We start from the raw sequence: 18,876 nt of genomic DNA on the forward strand, positions 1-18,876 counted from the left end.
TCCTGGGGGGGAATGGCAAGTCCCTAGACTGTACGATAAGATAGAAGCAGTGCTTCTATAGCCAGGACCCTGAGGATTTCTGAATCATTAGCAGATACAAAACCCTTCAAATGAAACTTATAACTAACTAATTAGGGGGTCAAGACAGTTCTGTTGCAAGAAAAACTCCAAACCTAGAGACCTAGTAATTATTGAAGCTTGTCCCAAATTTTTCCCCACATCCATCCCGTCCCAAATTACTCTCACCTTACAGTAGCCGTGAACTATGACAGTAATATGTTCTCAGCAAAGAAACTGCTTCATTGGCCTCCTCTGAGGAAGCTCTCAACAAATAACGTCTAAGAGATGGGAGTCAAGGGAGCCTAAGCAGCCAACCAAAGAACTCATGCTCTTACTCTGCAAATTAATAAATGGGGCCTTGGTGTTTTCTGGTCTAATATTTGCCTTGGTATCCTCATCTGGCAGAAGCCAGAATATTGAGGGCAGGGCACAGAACTACAAATTTTAACAACCTCCCACAGAGGATTGATTCTTATGCATCCTGATGTGAAGAAACACTGCGGTAAAAAAATATTGAAAGGTAAACGTGATGAATACCTTGATGAAGCTTAAACCCCCATTTTGAATATGCTACACATTATTTTATAAATTATTTTATACATTTATATATTATATAAATTATTTTGTTATATAAATTCGTCCAGATGCAGCTAAGTCTCACCTAAATAAAACTCTCTAATCATGCACAATGACCTCATATTGCCTTGGGCACTTACCATCTTTGTCACTTTTTCTCAGCCTTTTTATAGCAGTTTGGATCATTATTTGTGCTCTTCCATCTTTTTTGACTCCCTGAGACCCGTGTTATACTCTCATTGTCTGGATCTGGCAGTACCTTTCATGTAACTGAAACTCCAGAAATTCTTATTGTTAACTAATTAGTAGTTGATCTTTCACTTAGTTTCTTTCACTTGATTCACTTTTTTAAATAATCCCTACACTGTCTTCAGATGCATCCCTACCCTTCAAGCTCTCCTCATTCAGCATTCTTGTTTTCGACCTCCTTCCTCCCTAATTATTCTCCCACACTCCTTTCTGTCTTTCACCTTCCCATATTTGCCAACCACTTTGCTTGTCTGGTTTTCCCTTCGCTGATGTGTGATTATGTAATTATGTTTAATAACTTCCGATGTGCAAACACTATAACTACTCTGTCTAGTTTGCCCAGGAGCAGAGTCGAAGAAGTGCAGTCCTCTTGGGTAGACCTGTAGGGTGCCATGGAAAGAAAATTCATCATGGACACTTCGGGCAAAGTAAGTGCTACCTTTAAAATACATTTATATCATTTCCATTAGTTATCTAAAAAGTATACACTGAAACCAAGTTAAGAAACCATTTTCTCCAATCAGATTAGCAAGGATTTTTAACGACAATACCTAATGTTTTCCCACTTGTGGAAACTCAAGCATCACTGATGGGAGAATAACTTTTTAGGAACCTCCTGGGTGATAGTTTGACAATATTGTATCAAATGCTTAAAAATGTGTCTATCATTTGACCCGGAAATTTATTCCAAGGAAATAATTATGTTGTTTTTATAAAGAGGTTAATCATGGCATTGTTTTTAAGAGGACAACACTGGAAACAAGATATGTCAAATAGTAGGAAACTGATTAAATAAATTCTGATATATTAGTCAATAAAGTCCTAAGTGATTATGTTAAATTACCTGGAAAATATTTGTAAAGCAAAGTGCAAGAACAGACTGTAAAATAGTTTTCTTAGTATGATTACACAAACACACATAGCATATCAATTGGAAAGACTTAACATAAAATGTTACAAACAGTAATAGCTGAGTGCCAGATTTGCCATTTTCCGCCCCCCTTTACGTGTCTGAGCTTTCCAAGTTTTTTGCCTTGAGTGTGTACCATTTTGAAATTATGAAAGCGTTTTTCATAAAGTATACACTTTTACTGGAGTTTGGTAGGTGAAAGCAGAATTATTTCATCTTGAGAAAGAAGTAGTGTTTTTCTATATAATTTTATTTGAACTTCTCTTGTGGCATTTGTCCCTTTTCTTTGTAATATAATACATATATTAACTCCTCTATCTAAATTTCTTGGAGACATAACAGAGTCAGTCAGTTCAGTATATCTTACAATTACGAGTGCAGAAAAATTGCAAATGGAACATACATAAAATCATAAAGCATACTAGGGCCACCAGATATTAAGCTCTATCAAAAGTAAAGTATTTGATCATTGCGGTACTGCTACAAGAACTGTCAGGATGATATATGGAACAAGAGAAACGGCTTCCAAAGAGAAACCTGTAAATGTGAGAACTTCTACGTGTTCTATGCTACGTGTTCTATGCTAATTAAGCATAAATGAAAGAAATAATCAAGAGTTCATGCTAGGACAATTCATTTAGATTCTGTAACTGCACATCGCACAAAAAAAATGATTTTAAGTTGGATTTAAGAATTAAACACTTAGAAGTCAAACTATAAAAATCTAGAATGAGAAGAAGAAATATTTATTTGGTCTCTATGCAAAGAGAATTTCCAAAGCATAAAAATGGGATAAATAACAAAGGAAAAGAAGCTTCTAACCAAAGTTTTTAAATTTTTTTTTAACGTTTATTTATTTTTCAGACAGAGAGAGACACAGCATGAACGGGGGAGGGGCAGAGAGAGGGAAACACAGAATCGGAAGCAGGCTCCAGGCTCTGAGCCATCAGCCCAGAGCCCGACGCAGGGCTCGAACCCGCAGACCGCGAGATCGTGACCTGAGCTGAAGTCGGACGCTTAACCGACTGAGCCACCCAGGCGCCCCTCTAACCAAAATGTTTAAATGTGTGTATGTGCGCACACACGCACGTAAATGCACAAAAATTAAGGTTCAAATATCAATCAGGGAAAATCATGTACAGCAAGCTGACAGACAATAACTTATTCCTTTAATGTGTAAAGAGGTCAAATGATTAATGAGAAAAACACCAAGATGTGAGTAGATACATACATTAACTCTATGACCAAATACTCCACGAAACAGGAAAGTATATATGACTAATATAAACATGGAAAATATTCAATATTATTAGCATTCAAAAAATACTAGTAAAAGAGATTGATTTTTTGTGTCTATTAGATATTTTGGTTTCAATGACTATGGTCAGTGCTAATGAGGGTGGGACAAATGATGATATAGATATTCTTTTACTTCTAGGAATTGTGCCAAATTATTAAACATTTCTACTAAGAGATTTGGAAATCAATTCAGCCTTAGTAATGTCTCTATCTTTTCCAAAATAATGGTTACTTAAGGAAACCAGGCAAGTCAAAATTATGAACAAAGCTGTTTATCACATTAGACTTTGGAACAGTCAAAACAATGGAAATGATTACATTTGTAAGTGGTTACTAAGCAAACTGGAACATTCAAATGATGAAATACAAAGTAGCCATTTATTTATTTATTTTTAATGTTTATTTCTTTATTTTGAGAGAGAGAACAAACGAGCAGGGGAGGTGTAGAGAGAGGGAGAGAGAGAGAATCCCAAGCAGGCTCTGCCCTGTCAGCCCAGAGCCCCACGTGGGGCTCAAACCCATGAACTGTGAGATCAAGACCTGACCTGAAATCAAGAGTCAGACACTTAACCAACTGAGCCACCCGGGTGCCCCAAAAGTAGCCATTTAAAATTCTGATTACAGGGGTGCCTGGGTGGCTCAGTCAGAAAAGCACATGACTTTTGTTACATTGGGGTCATGGGTTTCAGTCTCACGTTGGGTGTAGTGATTACTAAAAAAAATAGTTAAAATTCTGATTACAAAGCATTTGAAGTGATGAGAAAATGCCTACTTACAAGTAAATGACAAATGGTCATTACATGGTGGCTGTCACTAGCAAAAAAGCAGAATACAAAACTGTAGACATGATCTCTATTGTATCAAAATTGTTTTAACAGACTAGAAGGAAATATGCTAACATTTCAGTAGGTTGCATCTAAAATTGCAGTGATCTGGGGCGCCTGGGTGGCGCAGTCGGTTAAGTGTCCGACTTCAGCCAGGTCACGATCTCGCGGTCCGTGAGTTCGAGCCCCGCGTCAGAGTCTGGGCTGATGGCTCAGAGCCTGGAGCCTGTTTCCGATTCTGTGTCTCCCTCTCTCTCTGCCCCTCCCCCGTTCATGCTCTGTCTCTCTCTGTCCCAAAAATAAATAAACATTGAAAAAAAAATTTTTTTTTAAAAATAAAATTGCAGTGATCTTTTATTTATGATTTTTGTACTTTACTAATTATAACAAATAAGTGTCGTTTGTATGATCAGAATAAAAATTAATTTTTTTCACAAAAATTTTGTTGTCCTGGTGTCAACAGACAATCACATGCCGGGCAGCCATTGCATGGAAAACAGGTTCTACTCTTGCAATTGAGGAAGTACAAGTCGATCCACCAAAGGCTCGGGAAGTTCGTATTAAGGTAAATTTAAGTCTTTTAACTTTTACCTTTGTAGGTAAATGTAAGGAAATCCTGTTTCATGAAATGAAACATATTTTATATGTAATACATATAACATTTGCATTGGGGTCTGTCCACTTCTGTTAGTAAAATGAATTTTTTAAACTAAGATAAATGAATAGAGGTAATGAATGTTTAATATATTCTTAATATTTGTAAAATATTGGTAATTTACTCATCTACCATAATTACTTTTTAAGTATTGAAATTTTTGCTTAAATTATATAACATCATAGGTCTATATACTTCACAATGTGACCTAGAAGGTGTTTTAAGTACTAACTTCCTTTCATTGAGGGAAAGGCGACAAGAACTGCATTTCCCCCTACTTCAATGATACAAAATTGATATCAACAAATGAATATGCAATGACTAACAGACTAATGTTCCATCTCTATTGTTTGGAGCTCACACATGATAACCTCAGAAAATGTCTGAAAAAGTTCACTGTGTGGTAAATTTCAATTTCTAGGAATGAGCAGCTAGGACTCCATGATAGTCTTCAAAGTGACTTGGAAGAGTTAACAATTATTGAACAGAGCTTGGACCAGGGATGGGAAAACAATGACCTGTCAACAGCTTCTTGCCACTCTCAAATCAAACTTTCAATTAATACATCCCAAATTTTATAAAACCATTAAATACCCAAGATTAGGAGTATTATTACTCCTAATTAAACATTAATATCCACCTATCTTCTAATTTGAGATCAGGAAATTGAACACTTGACTTAATAAATAAGACAAATACTGGATGCCATATGCATCTAGTCATACTATATCTAATCAAAGTCGAAGGTGCAGGAGGATGGCTACAGGAGTAACAGAGACAAGGAATGAAGGGAATTGGAAAGATGCCAAAAGGAAAAGGTGATGGAGGGAAGTATAAAAAGACAGACAGGCAGTGAAAGAAAAACAGGAGAATTTGGGAACACTGAATAAATTATCAAGTCCATGTCTAGTGTTACACTCAAGATTTTATTTCACCAATGAGACATGGTAAAGAACAAAATGATAATTGATAAGAATGTACACAAAGAAAGAAGTTTGGTAACTGACTGCTGTTCAGAAGCTGTATTTTTCTATTTATCATCCATCCAAACAGCATTTAATTAGTCCTTATTGTGTACTGGGTCACCATCTGCTGAAATGTTTACTAGTTAATTAGTCAATATTCTCTGTTCTTACATTGATAGGCTCCTTAACTACAAAGGCTACCTCCTAAATAATAAATCCACAATAGGCTACCAAGGTAGAAGCTGCATAGCAAGAAACTCAGCAACATCACACTGAACCGTGAACAAATCAAGGTTAAGGACTGGGTCTGTTCATAAGAACAGTCAATTCCACCTCCAGCTTATGCCATGGGAAACTTCCCCAAAATAACTGCATACTCTTATTTGATATGTAGAACCAAAGTAATAAGGAGATCCAGGCTGCTGCATACCTAAAACAACACTTCTAGCCTTTGACAGCATCTTGAAGCCATTTTAGCACTGTGGGAACCAAAACCACAGCATATTTCTCATGAGCACTTTCTCTTCACCAGGATCCTTCATTTGCCAGGATCATATACCACAGTTGTTCCCAGTGTTCAGCTATAAATGCTGCCACTCTCACTACACACACTGGAGAACTAGTCAATATGCTCAGGCATAGGCTTTTCTGGCTGCAACCCAGGCACAGCAGTAACTTAGGGGCTACGGTACATGAAATGTTTCATTTTTATGACCAATGTCATTGGGTCAGGTCTATTGACAGATAAGAAAACTCAGGCCATTAACTAAGAAAGTTTTAAAACTTCACAACGTCAACTAAATTTTGCAATGGTTAATTTTAACTTAAATTCATTGTTACGTTCTTAATTTAAAGAATGTTCTCAATGTATAAATTTGAAATGTTAAAAACAGATTTTCCCAGAGCATTGGAAAAACATTCAACAGTATGGGCCTAAAATTCTTTGTTTCTCAATCATGGTGTTATTGATAATGTGGCAAAAAGTCCTTCATTGTATGTGATTGTCCATCATATTTCAAAACTATTTGATGACATCAATGTACAAAGTAGATTTCGAAAAAATCTAAGTTTATTTCCAGGTCTTAACATGTGCCATGTAACTTTGGACAAGTCATTCTAAGTCTCTGAATCTCCCTTTCCTCACCTCTAAATTGGGAATGATACAATCCGCCCTGTATTCTGCTGAGCATTGTAATAGGGATCAAATGACACAGTTCAAGTAAAGAAATTTTTTTAATAATCAGTCTCAGATTAAAAGAAAAAGATAAAGGAAAATTCCAAACCAACTGATTCTTGGCTATTTAATTCTTATGCAGATGATATCTACAGGGATCTGTGGTACTGATGATCATGCAGTAAAAGGATTACTCTCCATAAACTTTCCTTTCATCCCAGGCCATGAAGGAGCTGGGATTGTAGAGAGTATTGGCGAAGGAGTGAGCTCAGTGAAACCAGGTAGGAAGTGGGGTAATGAAACCTTCCCACAAACAGCCTCCCAAAGAGCTCCCCTGCACAGAGAAGGAACTTAAAATGCATTCACTGGGGTGCCTGGGTGGCTCAGTCGGTTAAACATCCGACTTCAGCTCAGATCATGATTTCACAGTTCGTGAGTTCGAGCCCCGCATCCGGCTCTGTGCTGACAGCTCAGAGCGTTAGGGGGCACTGATTGTCTCAAATTCTATGTCTCCCTCTCTCTCTGTTCCTCCCCCGCTCATGCTCTGTCTGTCTCTCCTTCAAAAATAAATAAAAAACATTAAAAGAAATTTTTTTAATAAATAAATAAATAAACAAATAAAATGCATTCACATACTTACAGGAGAAAAAAAAACTGGTTTACCTCTAGACTCTTCTAACTAATCACATATCATTATATTAAATGTATTCAGTCATTCCAAGAGTCACATGGTTTCTCTGCTGTTTTCTCTAGCAATTCAGAGGGGCAGTAGCTGAGCCAAGAATATATCCATAACTAAATGAGAGCTGAGATAGGACCAATGTACTTCTAAATAGACTGAAAACTATTGAGACTGCTCCTTACATACTGTATCCCCCACATGTTTACCACAGTGCCTGTCCCATGGTTAGAATGCATTAGAATGTTTGACAGATGAATGTTCTAATCAACTGGAATATCAAACTTGAATTTTCATTGACAGGATGATGATGATATTTCAAAGAATCAAAGAAAGCAAGTATATGTTCTTCCCCAGACTACCAAAAAAGATCTGGACATAGCTATTCTTAGCCTGTCTGAAATGATTAGAGTGAAGAAGAGCAATCACACAGATTAAGATACTATAGAACCTCACAACTTGGAACCAGGCACACAAAGAGACTTAATAAAGGGCATGGTCAGGATATTTGTGAAACTCTTACCAGGGAATTCATTTGGCAAACAATTATGAGATACCTACATTGAATCTGACACTAGGCACAGAAAGGCGACAAAAGTAAAAAGGCACGGTCTATCTCCAAGAACATAATGCAAACAGAAGAGATATATGCTCTAACTCCTCTTTAGCTTAAAAAAAAAAAAAAAAATTCCAGTGAAAGTTTTGTGTAAAACAATGAGGGGTTGGAGGAGAAAGGACAAGAGAGCAAAAGTTCTCCTGAATTTGAGATCCACTACCTTTGGAATTTTTAAGGGCCAGTGAAGTTAAGATGTGCCTTATCTAAACTTACAAGAGAAACTAATGTTACACCATATGTTAACTAACTGGAATTTAAATGAAAACTTAAAAAGAAAACAGCAATGGGCAATGTTATGCTGGCTACCATAATCTGCCCACAGCAAGTTTTCAAGCCATCCAATGAAATTTTTATAAACATACTATTGTATTTTTGATCCAGTAATATTTTAAACTAATACTCATATTATTATTTCTCTATATATAGGAGATAAAGTCCTCACACTCGCTATACCACAGTGTAGAGAATGCAGTTCCTGTTTGCATCCCAAGGGAAACTTCTGTGAGAAGCAAGAGTTAGTAATTTACCCCTTACTCTATTATTAAATTGCTGATATTGTATAAGCACTGACCTGTAACTAAACGTGCTCTCTTCTGTCTTTATAATTCCACGTGTCGGTGCCGCCACCTGTAACTGTGTCTGTCACCGCGGAACAGTGTTCTACCTTCTTCTGGATTAATGCTGGACAAGACCAGCAGATTTACCTGCAAAGGAAAAAAGATTTATCACTCTTTCCGTGCAAGCACATTCACTGAATATACGGTTGTACCTGAGATTGCAGTGGCAAAAATTGATGCTGCTGCTCCTATGGATAAAGTTAGTATCATAAGCTGCGAGGTGCCTACAGGTTATGGGGCTGCTGTAAATTCGGCCAAGGTGAGGAAGTTACCCATGTGTTAATGAGTGTCATAGTGATTTGCCTGGAAAACATCAAAATGTTCAATAGTTGTATACAGTTCCAAAGGTTTCAACGGTTGTTTTTGTTTGTTTGCTTTCCTAATTACCTATGTGTCCAGGGTTGATTTCTAATACAAACATGCCTTGTGAATTTGTAGGTCACTCGCGGTTCCACGTGCGTGGTCTTTGGACTTGGTGGAGTTGGTTCAGCCATTGTCATGGGCTGTAAAGCATCTGGTGCTTCTAGGATCATTGGGGTTGACATCAATGAGGAGAAGTTTCCCCGGGCAAGAGCATTAGGGGTCACTGATTGTCTCAACCCTCGTAACCTCAAGAAACCTGTCCAGCAGGTGGTCATGGAAATGACAAGAGTTGGTGTTGACTTTGCCTTTGAAGCCATTGGACTCAGTGATACGATGGTAGGTGGGCTTAGGGCACAGTGCATAGATGCTTAAAGAGGCTGGGGCGGGAGTGAGAAATACATGCTAAATATCCTCACATAGATGGGTATAAACTCTCCCGAACATACATTTTGGACCTGTGGACCCCAAATGTAAAAATGGAATATAAATTCACTCTAAAATATCTATTTTAAAAATAAAAGCAACATATACTTAAAGATATGTCATTATAATACACAAAATTTAAACATTCGAAAGGCCATAATACCAGTATTCCCTTTTCCTTATTCCTAGGTCTTCAGATATACTCTTATATTTAAGTATAAACATTATTTAACTCACAAGATAATTATGGGTCCTGTATCAGAAGTCCTAGGGATATACGGGTGGACAAAATAGGCACTACACTCTTGGATCTTACAGTTCAGAGGAGAGAATATATAGACATTTAATATGTTTTATTGTGTACCTAACATACTTGATAGACAAATAAAGGAAGTAAAGGTAGTAACATAGGTAAAAGAGAAAATAAAGCAAAATGGAGAAAAGGAGGAAGACAACAGGACAATGAGCCAGAAAAGGAAGTAAAACAAATATATAAGATATGAAAAAGTACACTGTACATCCCTGCAAAACTGAATTAAAAATAAATAAATAAAGCTTCACACACCCATGTATGTATATGTTTTATTTTAATAGAAATGAGTTAGAGAACCATGGCAAGTGAGAAGGTCTGGCAAAGGCAGTGAGTAATTTTATTTAATAAATATATGGTCCTCACTATATATCAGATAGTGTTCTAAATGTCTTAAGAATGATAAATTATTTAATCTTCATAACAATTCTATGAAGTAGGCAGTATTAGTCTTCCTTTTACAAATGAAGAAACTGAGGCATATGGAGGTTAAGTAACTTACCTAAGGTCACACAGCTAGCACAGTCTTTCCCACTAAACTCTACTGGTTCTGTAATGAAATCCCATCACTAGCAGTGTTGAAGGTGAGGTTGAGATAGCATCTGGCCAGGAAGAGGTTCGAGATCTAGGAACACAATCCCTCGACCTCTGGTGGTAGTTGTTACTTGTGTGGGAAGGCACTTATGGTCATTATTGTTGTTATCAGATTGCTGCTTGGGATTCCTGCCACCGGAGCTATGGTGTCTGTCTGATGGTTGGGGTGGCTTCATCAAATTCACAGCTTTCCCTGAACGCACCAGATATTATCTCTGGACGGACACTGAAGGGTGTGTGTTTAGGAGGTAGGTCAAGAAACAGAAGGGACTAGTTGGTTGCTCTCATGAAATCCCTTTTGACTTTGTAGAAACATACAATTCAAAATTCCTCCTCTTGGGGAAACAGAGCTATAATGGTAGAGGTCTTCAAAGACTTCTCCAATAAGTCGGAGAGCTTTGCAAATCAACTTCAGTTAATTTAATTAAATAGGTTTTTTTAAGTTCAAATACAAATTTTATCTCCTACAAAATAGTTTTTGGGTTTTGCCAGTGTTTCAAACAATTCAGTCAACTTCAGTTCCAAATGCTGGTGAGTTCAAAGTTTATTCTGCTACTTTAGCTGCAAATCTTTTGGATAATTATATGCACCAACCTGGAGTTTTGGTACCAGCTTTTATCCTCCCAGAGGAGCCCTTATTTCTGAGCATTATTGACCAACAGCTTCAGTCAATTAACATTCCCATCTGCACGTAGTTCCCAATGCCATCTCTACGTGTGTATGAATACACAGAAGAGGAAATTTTGGGTAAAGGTAAGCCCAGGAGGTGGCTATAAACTGATAGTTTAAAAAGACCATTTTTCAACCCAGTAACACGTGAATACTGACCCAATTTTTCTCTAAAGGAATTCTAGGTAACAGAACTGTCTGTAGCAGCCACACTTAGTAACAGCAGTCAATAGCTTCTGATGTATAAATGATTTATCTTTCATGTTCAATGTCAGATTTTCAGAAGAAACTCTCCATCACAAGTTTACACTTGTTTCCTTTTGGTTGGTTTGGCATTTCTCAAATCTTATCACAATAGCCTTTTTTTTTGTTTTGCAGATTATAAAACCAGAGACTGTATTCCCCAACTAGTGACTGATTACCTGCAAAATAAAATTAATATAGATCCCTTAATAACCCATCAGTTGCCTTTTGACCAACTCCACAAAGCTTTCGAGTTGTACCATGCTGGAAAAACGTGAGTGCTTTATTTGATGATCTCCACTACCCTGAATTCACAGAGAAATGACTCTTCAAACATTTCCAAATGGTTTTGTGAGAAAGAGATGGCCACTTGGATCTTCAATATTTTTCGTACTCTCTACCTTATTTCCTACTATTACCAGGATTAGAAAAAGTTTTACCTATAAGCCCCTCTTTGGGAAATTTCCACATCAGCCTATTTTTTAAAAATGTTCAAGGATTCCATATAATACTAAGAAGCACTTGACACTACATTGGCCAATTATGTATTACTTTTCTGGTTACAGAAATGATCTAGAATGAATGAGTTGACATTACTGAAGTCATACAATTTTGCAAGGAATCTTAGAGGCAGAGGTTTAGATTCCACCTAGGGCACAAATCCTTCTGCATCATTTCTGACAAATGGTTACTCTGTTTCAGCTAGCAAACCTTCGGGGATGGAGTGTTCACTCAGTGTGTTCATTTATTCATTCAATGTTTATTTTGTGATGGTGCAGTGTTTGCCAGGACTGTCCTAAGTGCTAGAGACACCAGTAGAGAATAAGCAACAATAAGTAAATGAGGAATTACTCCTGTGATGAATGCTTTGATTTTCTCATTCTGATTCTAAGCACATCTCCCTTTCAAATTCTCTCCCCCAATTCTACCTACATTCTCTGATTGGTAAGTGATTTAAAAAAAATTTTTTTAATCTAGGTCTTTAAGTTTCACCCTGCTATACCACCTTCTTGGTTTTGACCTAGCATGTCAGCCAATCTGAATCAGAAATAAAGAATCAAGAAACCTCATCTGAAATTTTATGCACAGATTATGGAGAATGCAGACAGGGGATCTAGCAGACAGTATACATGCTGTAAAAGGAACACCCCCCCCCAAAAAAATTATTATTTTTTCCTAAGAAGACACAGTGCTAGATTCTGGGGCTGACAAAAGCTGATCAGAAGCCATAGCAGAGGGTTTGGATGTCTTTGTGATCACACAGCCTGAGAAACAGTCCTCAAAGCTGAGGCCTTCCTTTCTGATGTTGGATACTGATGTTGATCCTGCTTTCACCATATCCAAGTGGTGATATTAACAATGATCCCAATCAGAGGATCAAGTGATATTTCATATAGGTGAACTAGGATGAAGGTGGAATTGGGAGGGGGTACGAAGCAAAATGTAGGCAATGCAACGTCACATAATACAGTGCATAATTGCTTTGCTGAAATCACTGTTTCTTAAGCAATTCAATCACTTTACTATTACACTTTTATGTTTCAGCATCCGCTGTATTCTGCTGTTCTGAGATCCCAGATGATAAAAGGTGAAAGGGCATCCTTGGGGATATCATTCCTTTCCTGTATCACCTCTCTGATCATTCCAGTACAGTGGAAAGAGGCATACCAGAGATGGAAATGCAGTGTAATTGTGAAAAATGAAATATGTGCATCTTGAACGTAGCTGTAATAAAATAACTGCTCAGAGAACAGATATTACATAATTCGTTCTGTGACTTTAAAAAGAGAAATGATGGGGGCGCCTGGGTGACGCAGTCGGTTAAGCGTCCGACTTCAGCCAGGTCACGATCTCGCAGTCTGTGAGTTCGAGCCCCGCGTTGGGCTCTGGGCTGATGGCTCAGAGCCTGGAGCCTGTTTCCGATTCTGTGTCTCCCTCTCTCTCTGACCCTCCCCCGTTCATGCTCTGTCTCTCTCTGTCCCAAAAATAAATAAAGGTTGAAAAAAAAATTAAAAAAAAAAAAAGAGAAATGATGGGATTTAGTGATGACATTGTTGATATGTCCATCAACCCAATTGATCTCTGTCACCAGTCCATGAAAGGTGTCACTGACTTATCCCTTGTTGCCATTCTCAGAGTACCTCCATAATACACAGATTTCTCTGTATCTTTCATGCCACACCAGGGTTTGCATGATTTTGCTTCTTCCTCAACATGCTGGGGTATCATAAATCTTTGGAAGGCTATCTCAGGACACAGTAAGCCATTTTCTATGCTAAGGTCTTTAGACCATTCTATCCCTCTACCTATGAAATGTTGAGCCACGGTTCACTGCTTTCAAACACAAAAATGCATTTGGGAAATCTTGCCAATTCCACCCCTAGGTAGTAGGTATAGGACCCTCTCAGAAGAATTCTTCCATATCTACAAGCTCCAAACTCCCTCTTCAAGTCTTTGAGCCAGTATAATCATTTCTTCATTGAGGTTGAGAGATTAGGAGCAGAAAGAAAAACTCAAGCTCCTCTTATCCTGCTTTTTTTCTTATATTTTTCATCTGTCCATGAGTCATTTCTATTCTCCTTAATCCTTCAGCTTTTGAAACACAAAAGCTGACAGGAAAATTCCTCTTAGAATTGCTTTAATTCAATATCCCTTCCTGATATCTGAGTCCAGAATATCCAGTTGACATAATGGGGAAAGGTCCAAGAATTAAAAAAAAAAAAAAAAAAAGGAAAGAAAAGAAAAGAAAGAAAAATATTTTTTAAAGGTGATTATGTTAAACATGATCCTGAAAGTCTAGTTCTGTCACCTTCTCAATAAGCTCTTCTCTCTCTGAGTATCCACTGCCACACTGTAAAACAGGGAAAATAAGAACAACGTTGTTGGATGATTTTTAAGACTGGAGATCATGTGTTTAACATAGAGATTGATATGATTGAATATAAATTTAACTCAACACTGAAGTTCAAGACTAAAATTATCTAAGCAAATTTAATCCCTAAAAATAACTATCATTAAAGTGTCCTGGGTAGAGATATCACCATAAACACAAAACCTACATATAACACAATGGCACTAAATCTATATCTTTAAATAATCACTCTGAATGTAAATGGACTAAATGCCCCAATCAAAAGACATAGGGTATCAGAATGAATAACAAAAAACAAGATCCATCTGTATGCTGCCTATAAGAGACTCATTTTTAGACCCGAGGACACCTGATTGAAAGTGAGGGGATGGAGAATCATCTATCATGCTAATGGACATCAAAAGAAAACTGGAGTAGTCATACTTATGTCAGGTAAACTAGATTTCAAAACACAGACTGCAACAAGAGATGAAGAAGGGCATTATATCATAATTGAGGGGTCTATCCATCAAGAAGAGCTAACAATTGTAAATGTTAATGCTCCCAACATGAGAGAACCCAAATATATAAATCAATTAATCACACACATAAACAAATATATAGATAATAATATTAATTATAGGGACTTTAATACTCCACTTACAGAAATGGACAGGTCATCTAGGCAGAAAATCAATAAGGAACAATGGCTCAGATGACACACTGGACCAGATGGACTAACAGATATATCCAGAACATTTCATCCTCAAGCAGAAGAACACATTCTTCTCAAGCACATATGGAACACTCTCAAAATAGAACACATACTGTGTCACAAAACAGCCCTCAACAAGATTGAGATCATACCATGCATATTTTCAGATCACAATGCTATAAAACATGAAATCAACCACAAAAAAAAAAAAATTTAGAAAGCCCACAAATACATGGAGGATAAAGAACATCGTACTAAAGAACGATTGGCTCAACCAGGAAATTAAAGAAGAACTTTAAAAATATATGGAAGTAAATGAAAATGAAAATACGACAGTCTAAACTCTTTGGGATGCAGCAAAGGTAGTCCTAAGAGGAAAATACACTGCAATTCAGTCCTATCCCAAGATGCAAGAAAGGTCCCAAATATACAACCTAACATTACACCTAAAGGAGCTAGAAAGGCAGCACCAAAGAAAGCCCAAATCAGAAGAAAAATAATAAAAATTAGAATAGAAATAAAGAATATAGAATAAAAAAAATGAAAACAAGAACAAAACAAAACAAACAAAAAATCTGGTAGAACAGATAAATGAATCTAAGAGCTGGTTTTTTGAAAGAATAAACAAAATTGATAAACCCCTACCCAGACTTCTCAGGACCTAAATAAAAAAAAAAAAAAATCACGAATGAAAGAGGAGAGATCACAACCAACAACACAAAAATACAATTACTAGAACACTATGAAAAAATACATGCCAACAAACTGGACAATCTGGAAGAAATGGACAAATTCCTAGAAACTCACACACTACCAAAACTCAAATGGGAAGAAACAGAAAACTCAAACAGACCCATTTCTGGTGAAGAAATTGAATCAGTTATCAAATAAGAGTCCTGAGTCCAATGGCTTTCCAGGGAAATTCTACCAGACATTTAAAGCAGAGTTAATACCTATTCTTCTCAAGCTATTCCAAAAAGTAGAAATGGAAGGAAAGCTTCCAGACTCATTCTGTGAAGCAAGCATTACCTTGATTCCCAAACCAAACAAAGACCCCACTAAAAAGGAGAATTACAGACCAATATCTCTGATGAACATGGATGCAAAAATTCTCAACAAGATACTAGCAAATCGAATTCAACAGTATATTAAAATACTTATTCGCCATGATCAACTGGGACTCATTCCTGGGCTGCAGGTTCAATATTTACACAGCAATCAACGTGATATATCACAATAGTAGAAGAAAGGATAAGAATCATATGATCTTATCAATAGATGCAGAAAAAGCATTTGACAAAATACAGCACCCTTTCTTAATTAAAACCATCAGGAAAGTCGGGATGGAAGGAATATACCTTAACATCAGAAGAGCCATATATGAAAGGCCCACAGCTAATATTATCCTCAAGGGGGAAAAACTGAGAACTTTCCCCCAAGATCAGGAAAATGACAGGGATATCTACTCTCACCACTGTTGTTTAACATAGTGTTGGAAGTCCTAGCCTCAGTAATCAGACAACAAAACAAAACAAAAGGCATCCAAATTGGCAAAGAAAAAGTCAAACTTCCACTCTTCACAGATGACATGATACTCTACATGGAAAACATGAACAACTCCACCAAAAAACTGCTAGAGCTGATACAGGAATTCAGTGAATTTGCAGGCTATAAAATCAATGTACAGAAATTGTTTGCATTTATATACACCAATAAGAAGCTACAGAAAGAGATATCAGGGAATTGATCGATCCCATTTATAACTGCACCAAAAACCATAAAATACCTAAGAATAAACCTAGCCAAAGAGGTAAAAGATCTATATGCTGAAAACTATAGAAAGCTTGTAAAAAAAATTGAAGAAGACACAAGGAAATGGAAAAATATTCCATGTTCATGGACTGGAAGAACAAATATTGTTAAAATGTCAATACTACCCAAAGCAATCTACATATTCAATGCAATCCTAATCAAAACAGCACCAACATTCTTCACAGGCTAGAACAAACAATCCTAAAATTTGTATGGAACCACAAAAGGCCCTGAATAGCCAAAGTAAAGATGAAAAAGAAAAAGCTGGAGGCATCACAATCCCATACTTTAACCTGTCATACAAAGCTATAATCATCAAGCAGTATGGTATTGGCACAAAAACAGACACATAAATCAGAGAAATAGAATAAAGAACCCAGAAATGGACCCACAAATATATGGCCAACTAATCTTTGACAAAGCAGGAAAAAATGTCCAGTGGAAAAAAGACAGTCTCTTTCACAAATGGTGCTGGGAGAACTGGACAGCAACATGCTGAAGAATGAAACTGGACCACTTTCTTACACCCTACACAGAAGAAACTCAAAACGGGTGAAAGACCTAAATGTGAGACAGGAAACCATCAAAATCCAAGAGGAAAAAGCAGGCAGCCACCTCTTTGACCTCAGCTGTAGCAACTTCTTACTTGACACGTCTCTGAAGGCAAGGGAAATAAAAGAAAAAATGAATCAAGATAAAGAGCTTCTGTGTGGGAAAGGAAACAATCAACAACACTGAAAGGCAACCAACAGAATGGGAAAAGATATTTGCAAATGACATATCAGATAGAGGGCTAGTATCCAAAATCTATAAAGAACTCACCAAACTCCACACCCAAAAAACAAATAATCCAGTGAAGGAATGGGCAGAAGACATGAATAGGCACTTTACCAAAGAAGGCATCCAGATGGCCAACAGACACATGAAACAATGTTCAACGTCATTCATCATCAGGGAAACATAAATCAAAGCCACACTGAGATACCACCTCATACCAGTGAGAGTGGCTAAAATGAACAAATCAGGAAACTACAGATGCTGGTGAGGATGTGGAGAAATGGGAACACTCTTGCACTATTGGTGGAGATGCAAACTGGTACAGCCACTCTAGAAAACAGCGTGGATATTCCTCAAAAAATTAAAAATAGAACTACCCTATGACCCAGCAATAGCACTGCTAATAATTTGCTCAAGGGATACAGGAGTGCTGATGCATAGGGGCCCATGTACTCCAATGTTTACAACAGCACTATCAACAATAGCCAAATTATGGAAAGAGCCTAAATGTCCATCAACTGATGAATGGATAAAGATGTAGTTTATATATACAATGGAATACTACTTGGCAATGAGAAAGAATAAAATCATGCTATTTCCATGGAACTGGAGGGTATTATGCTAAGTGAAATAAGTCAGTCACAGAAAGACAGATATCATATGTTTTCACTCATGTGGATCATGAGAAACTTAACAGAAGACTATGGGGGAAGAGAACGGAGGAAAAATAGCTACAAACAGAGGGAGGGGGCAAACCATAAGAGACTCTTAAATACAGAGAACAAACTGAGGGTGGATGGGGGTGGGGAAGGGGGAGAAAGTGGGTGATGGGCATTGAGGAGGTCACTTGTTGGGATGAGCACTGGATGTCGCATGTAAGCCAACTTGACAATAAATTATAATTTAAAAAAAAAAGAAGCGAAGGATACATGGCAGTATTTAAGAAGAGAAGGATACAGGATGATAGGGATATCCTAAACTCATCTCCTCCCACAAACACACCAAATCTACAGTCACAAATGGATCACTACCCTCTAAAAAAGATGTAAAAACTGAAAACTAGATGAAATGCTCTATACGACAGAGGATAAAAAGATCTTATTGCAATGGGGAGAAGAGGCAAAGAGACACAGTCTTCCAAAAACCTCACCCCTGGTGCAGTGATATACAATAAGGATGGATATCACCAGACAGGCACTTGTCCCAGAGAAGCAAAGGGTTGGTACCCTACATCAGGCACCTTGGCCACTGGGATTTGTACCAGCCCAGGGAGATGAGACCCAAGAACGTCTAGCTTGGAAAACCAACCAGGGCTGAAAGTAGTTACTTAAGTGCTATAGGAAACTGACATTTCCTTCTTGGAAGGCTCATGTATGGTCTTGCTTACCCTAAGATCCAGAAAAAAATCAGCAGATTGAAAATATCTAGACAATATGTGAGGGAGATTAATTTACTAATCTAGGGTTATCAGCTGGAGGAATAGGGGCCAGTTGAG

The 18,876-nt window shown here is 37.3% G+C and overlaps 1 protein-coding gene across 1 annotated transcript; it reads left to right on the plus strand.

The window, feature by feature from the left end:
* Positions 1 to 1,191: 1,191 nt before the first annotated feature.
* Positions 1,192 to 12,986, plus strand: LOC121032082 (alcohol dehydrogenase 1-like). The gene is made up of 9 exons (XM_040477785.1): positions 1,192 to 1,313; positions 4,382 to 4,483; positions 6,855 to 6,993; positions 8,434 to 8,521; positions 8,664 to 8,883; positions 9,063 to 9,323; positions 10,427 to 10,562; positions 11,362 to 11,500; positions 12,772 to 12,986. The coding sequence occupies exons 1-9, from the start codon at positions 1,278 to 1,280 to the stop codon at positions 12,794 to 12,796; spliced, it is 1,146 nt and encodes a 381-aa protein (XP_040333719.1). The 5' UTR covers positions 1,192 to 1,277; the 3' UTR covers positions 12,797 to 12,986.
* The last annotated feature ends 5,890 nt before the right edge of the window (positions 12,987 to 18,876 follow it).

Source organism: Herpailurus yagouaroundi, unplaced genomic scaffold (assembly GCF_014898765.1).
Source record: "Herpailurus yagouaroundi ecotype Mexico unplaced genomic scaffold, PumYag 28, whole genome shotgun sequence".
NCBI classification, from domain to species: Eukaryota; Metazoa; Chordata; class Mammalia; order Carnivora; family Felidae; genus Herpailurus; species Herpailurus yagouaroundi.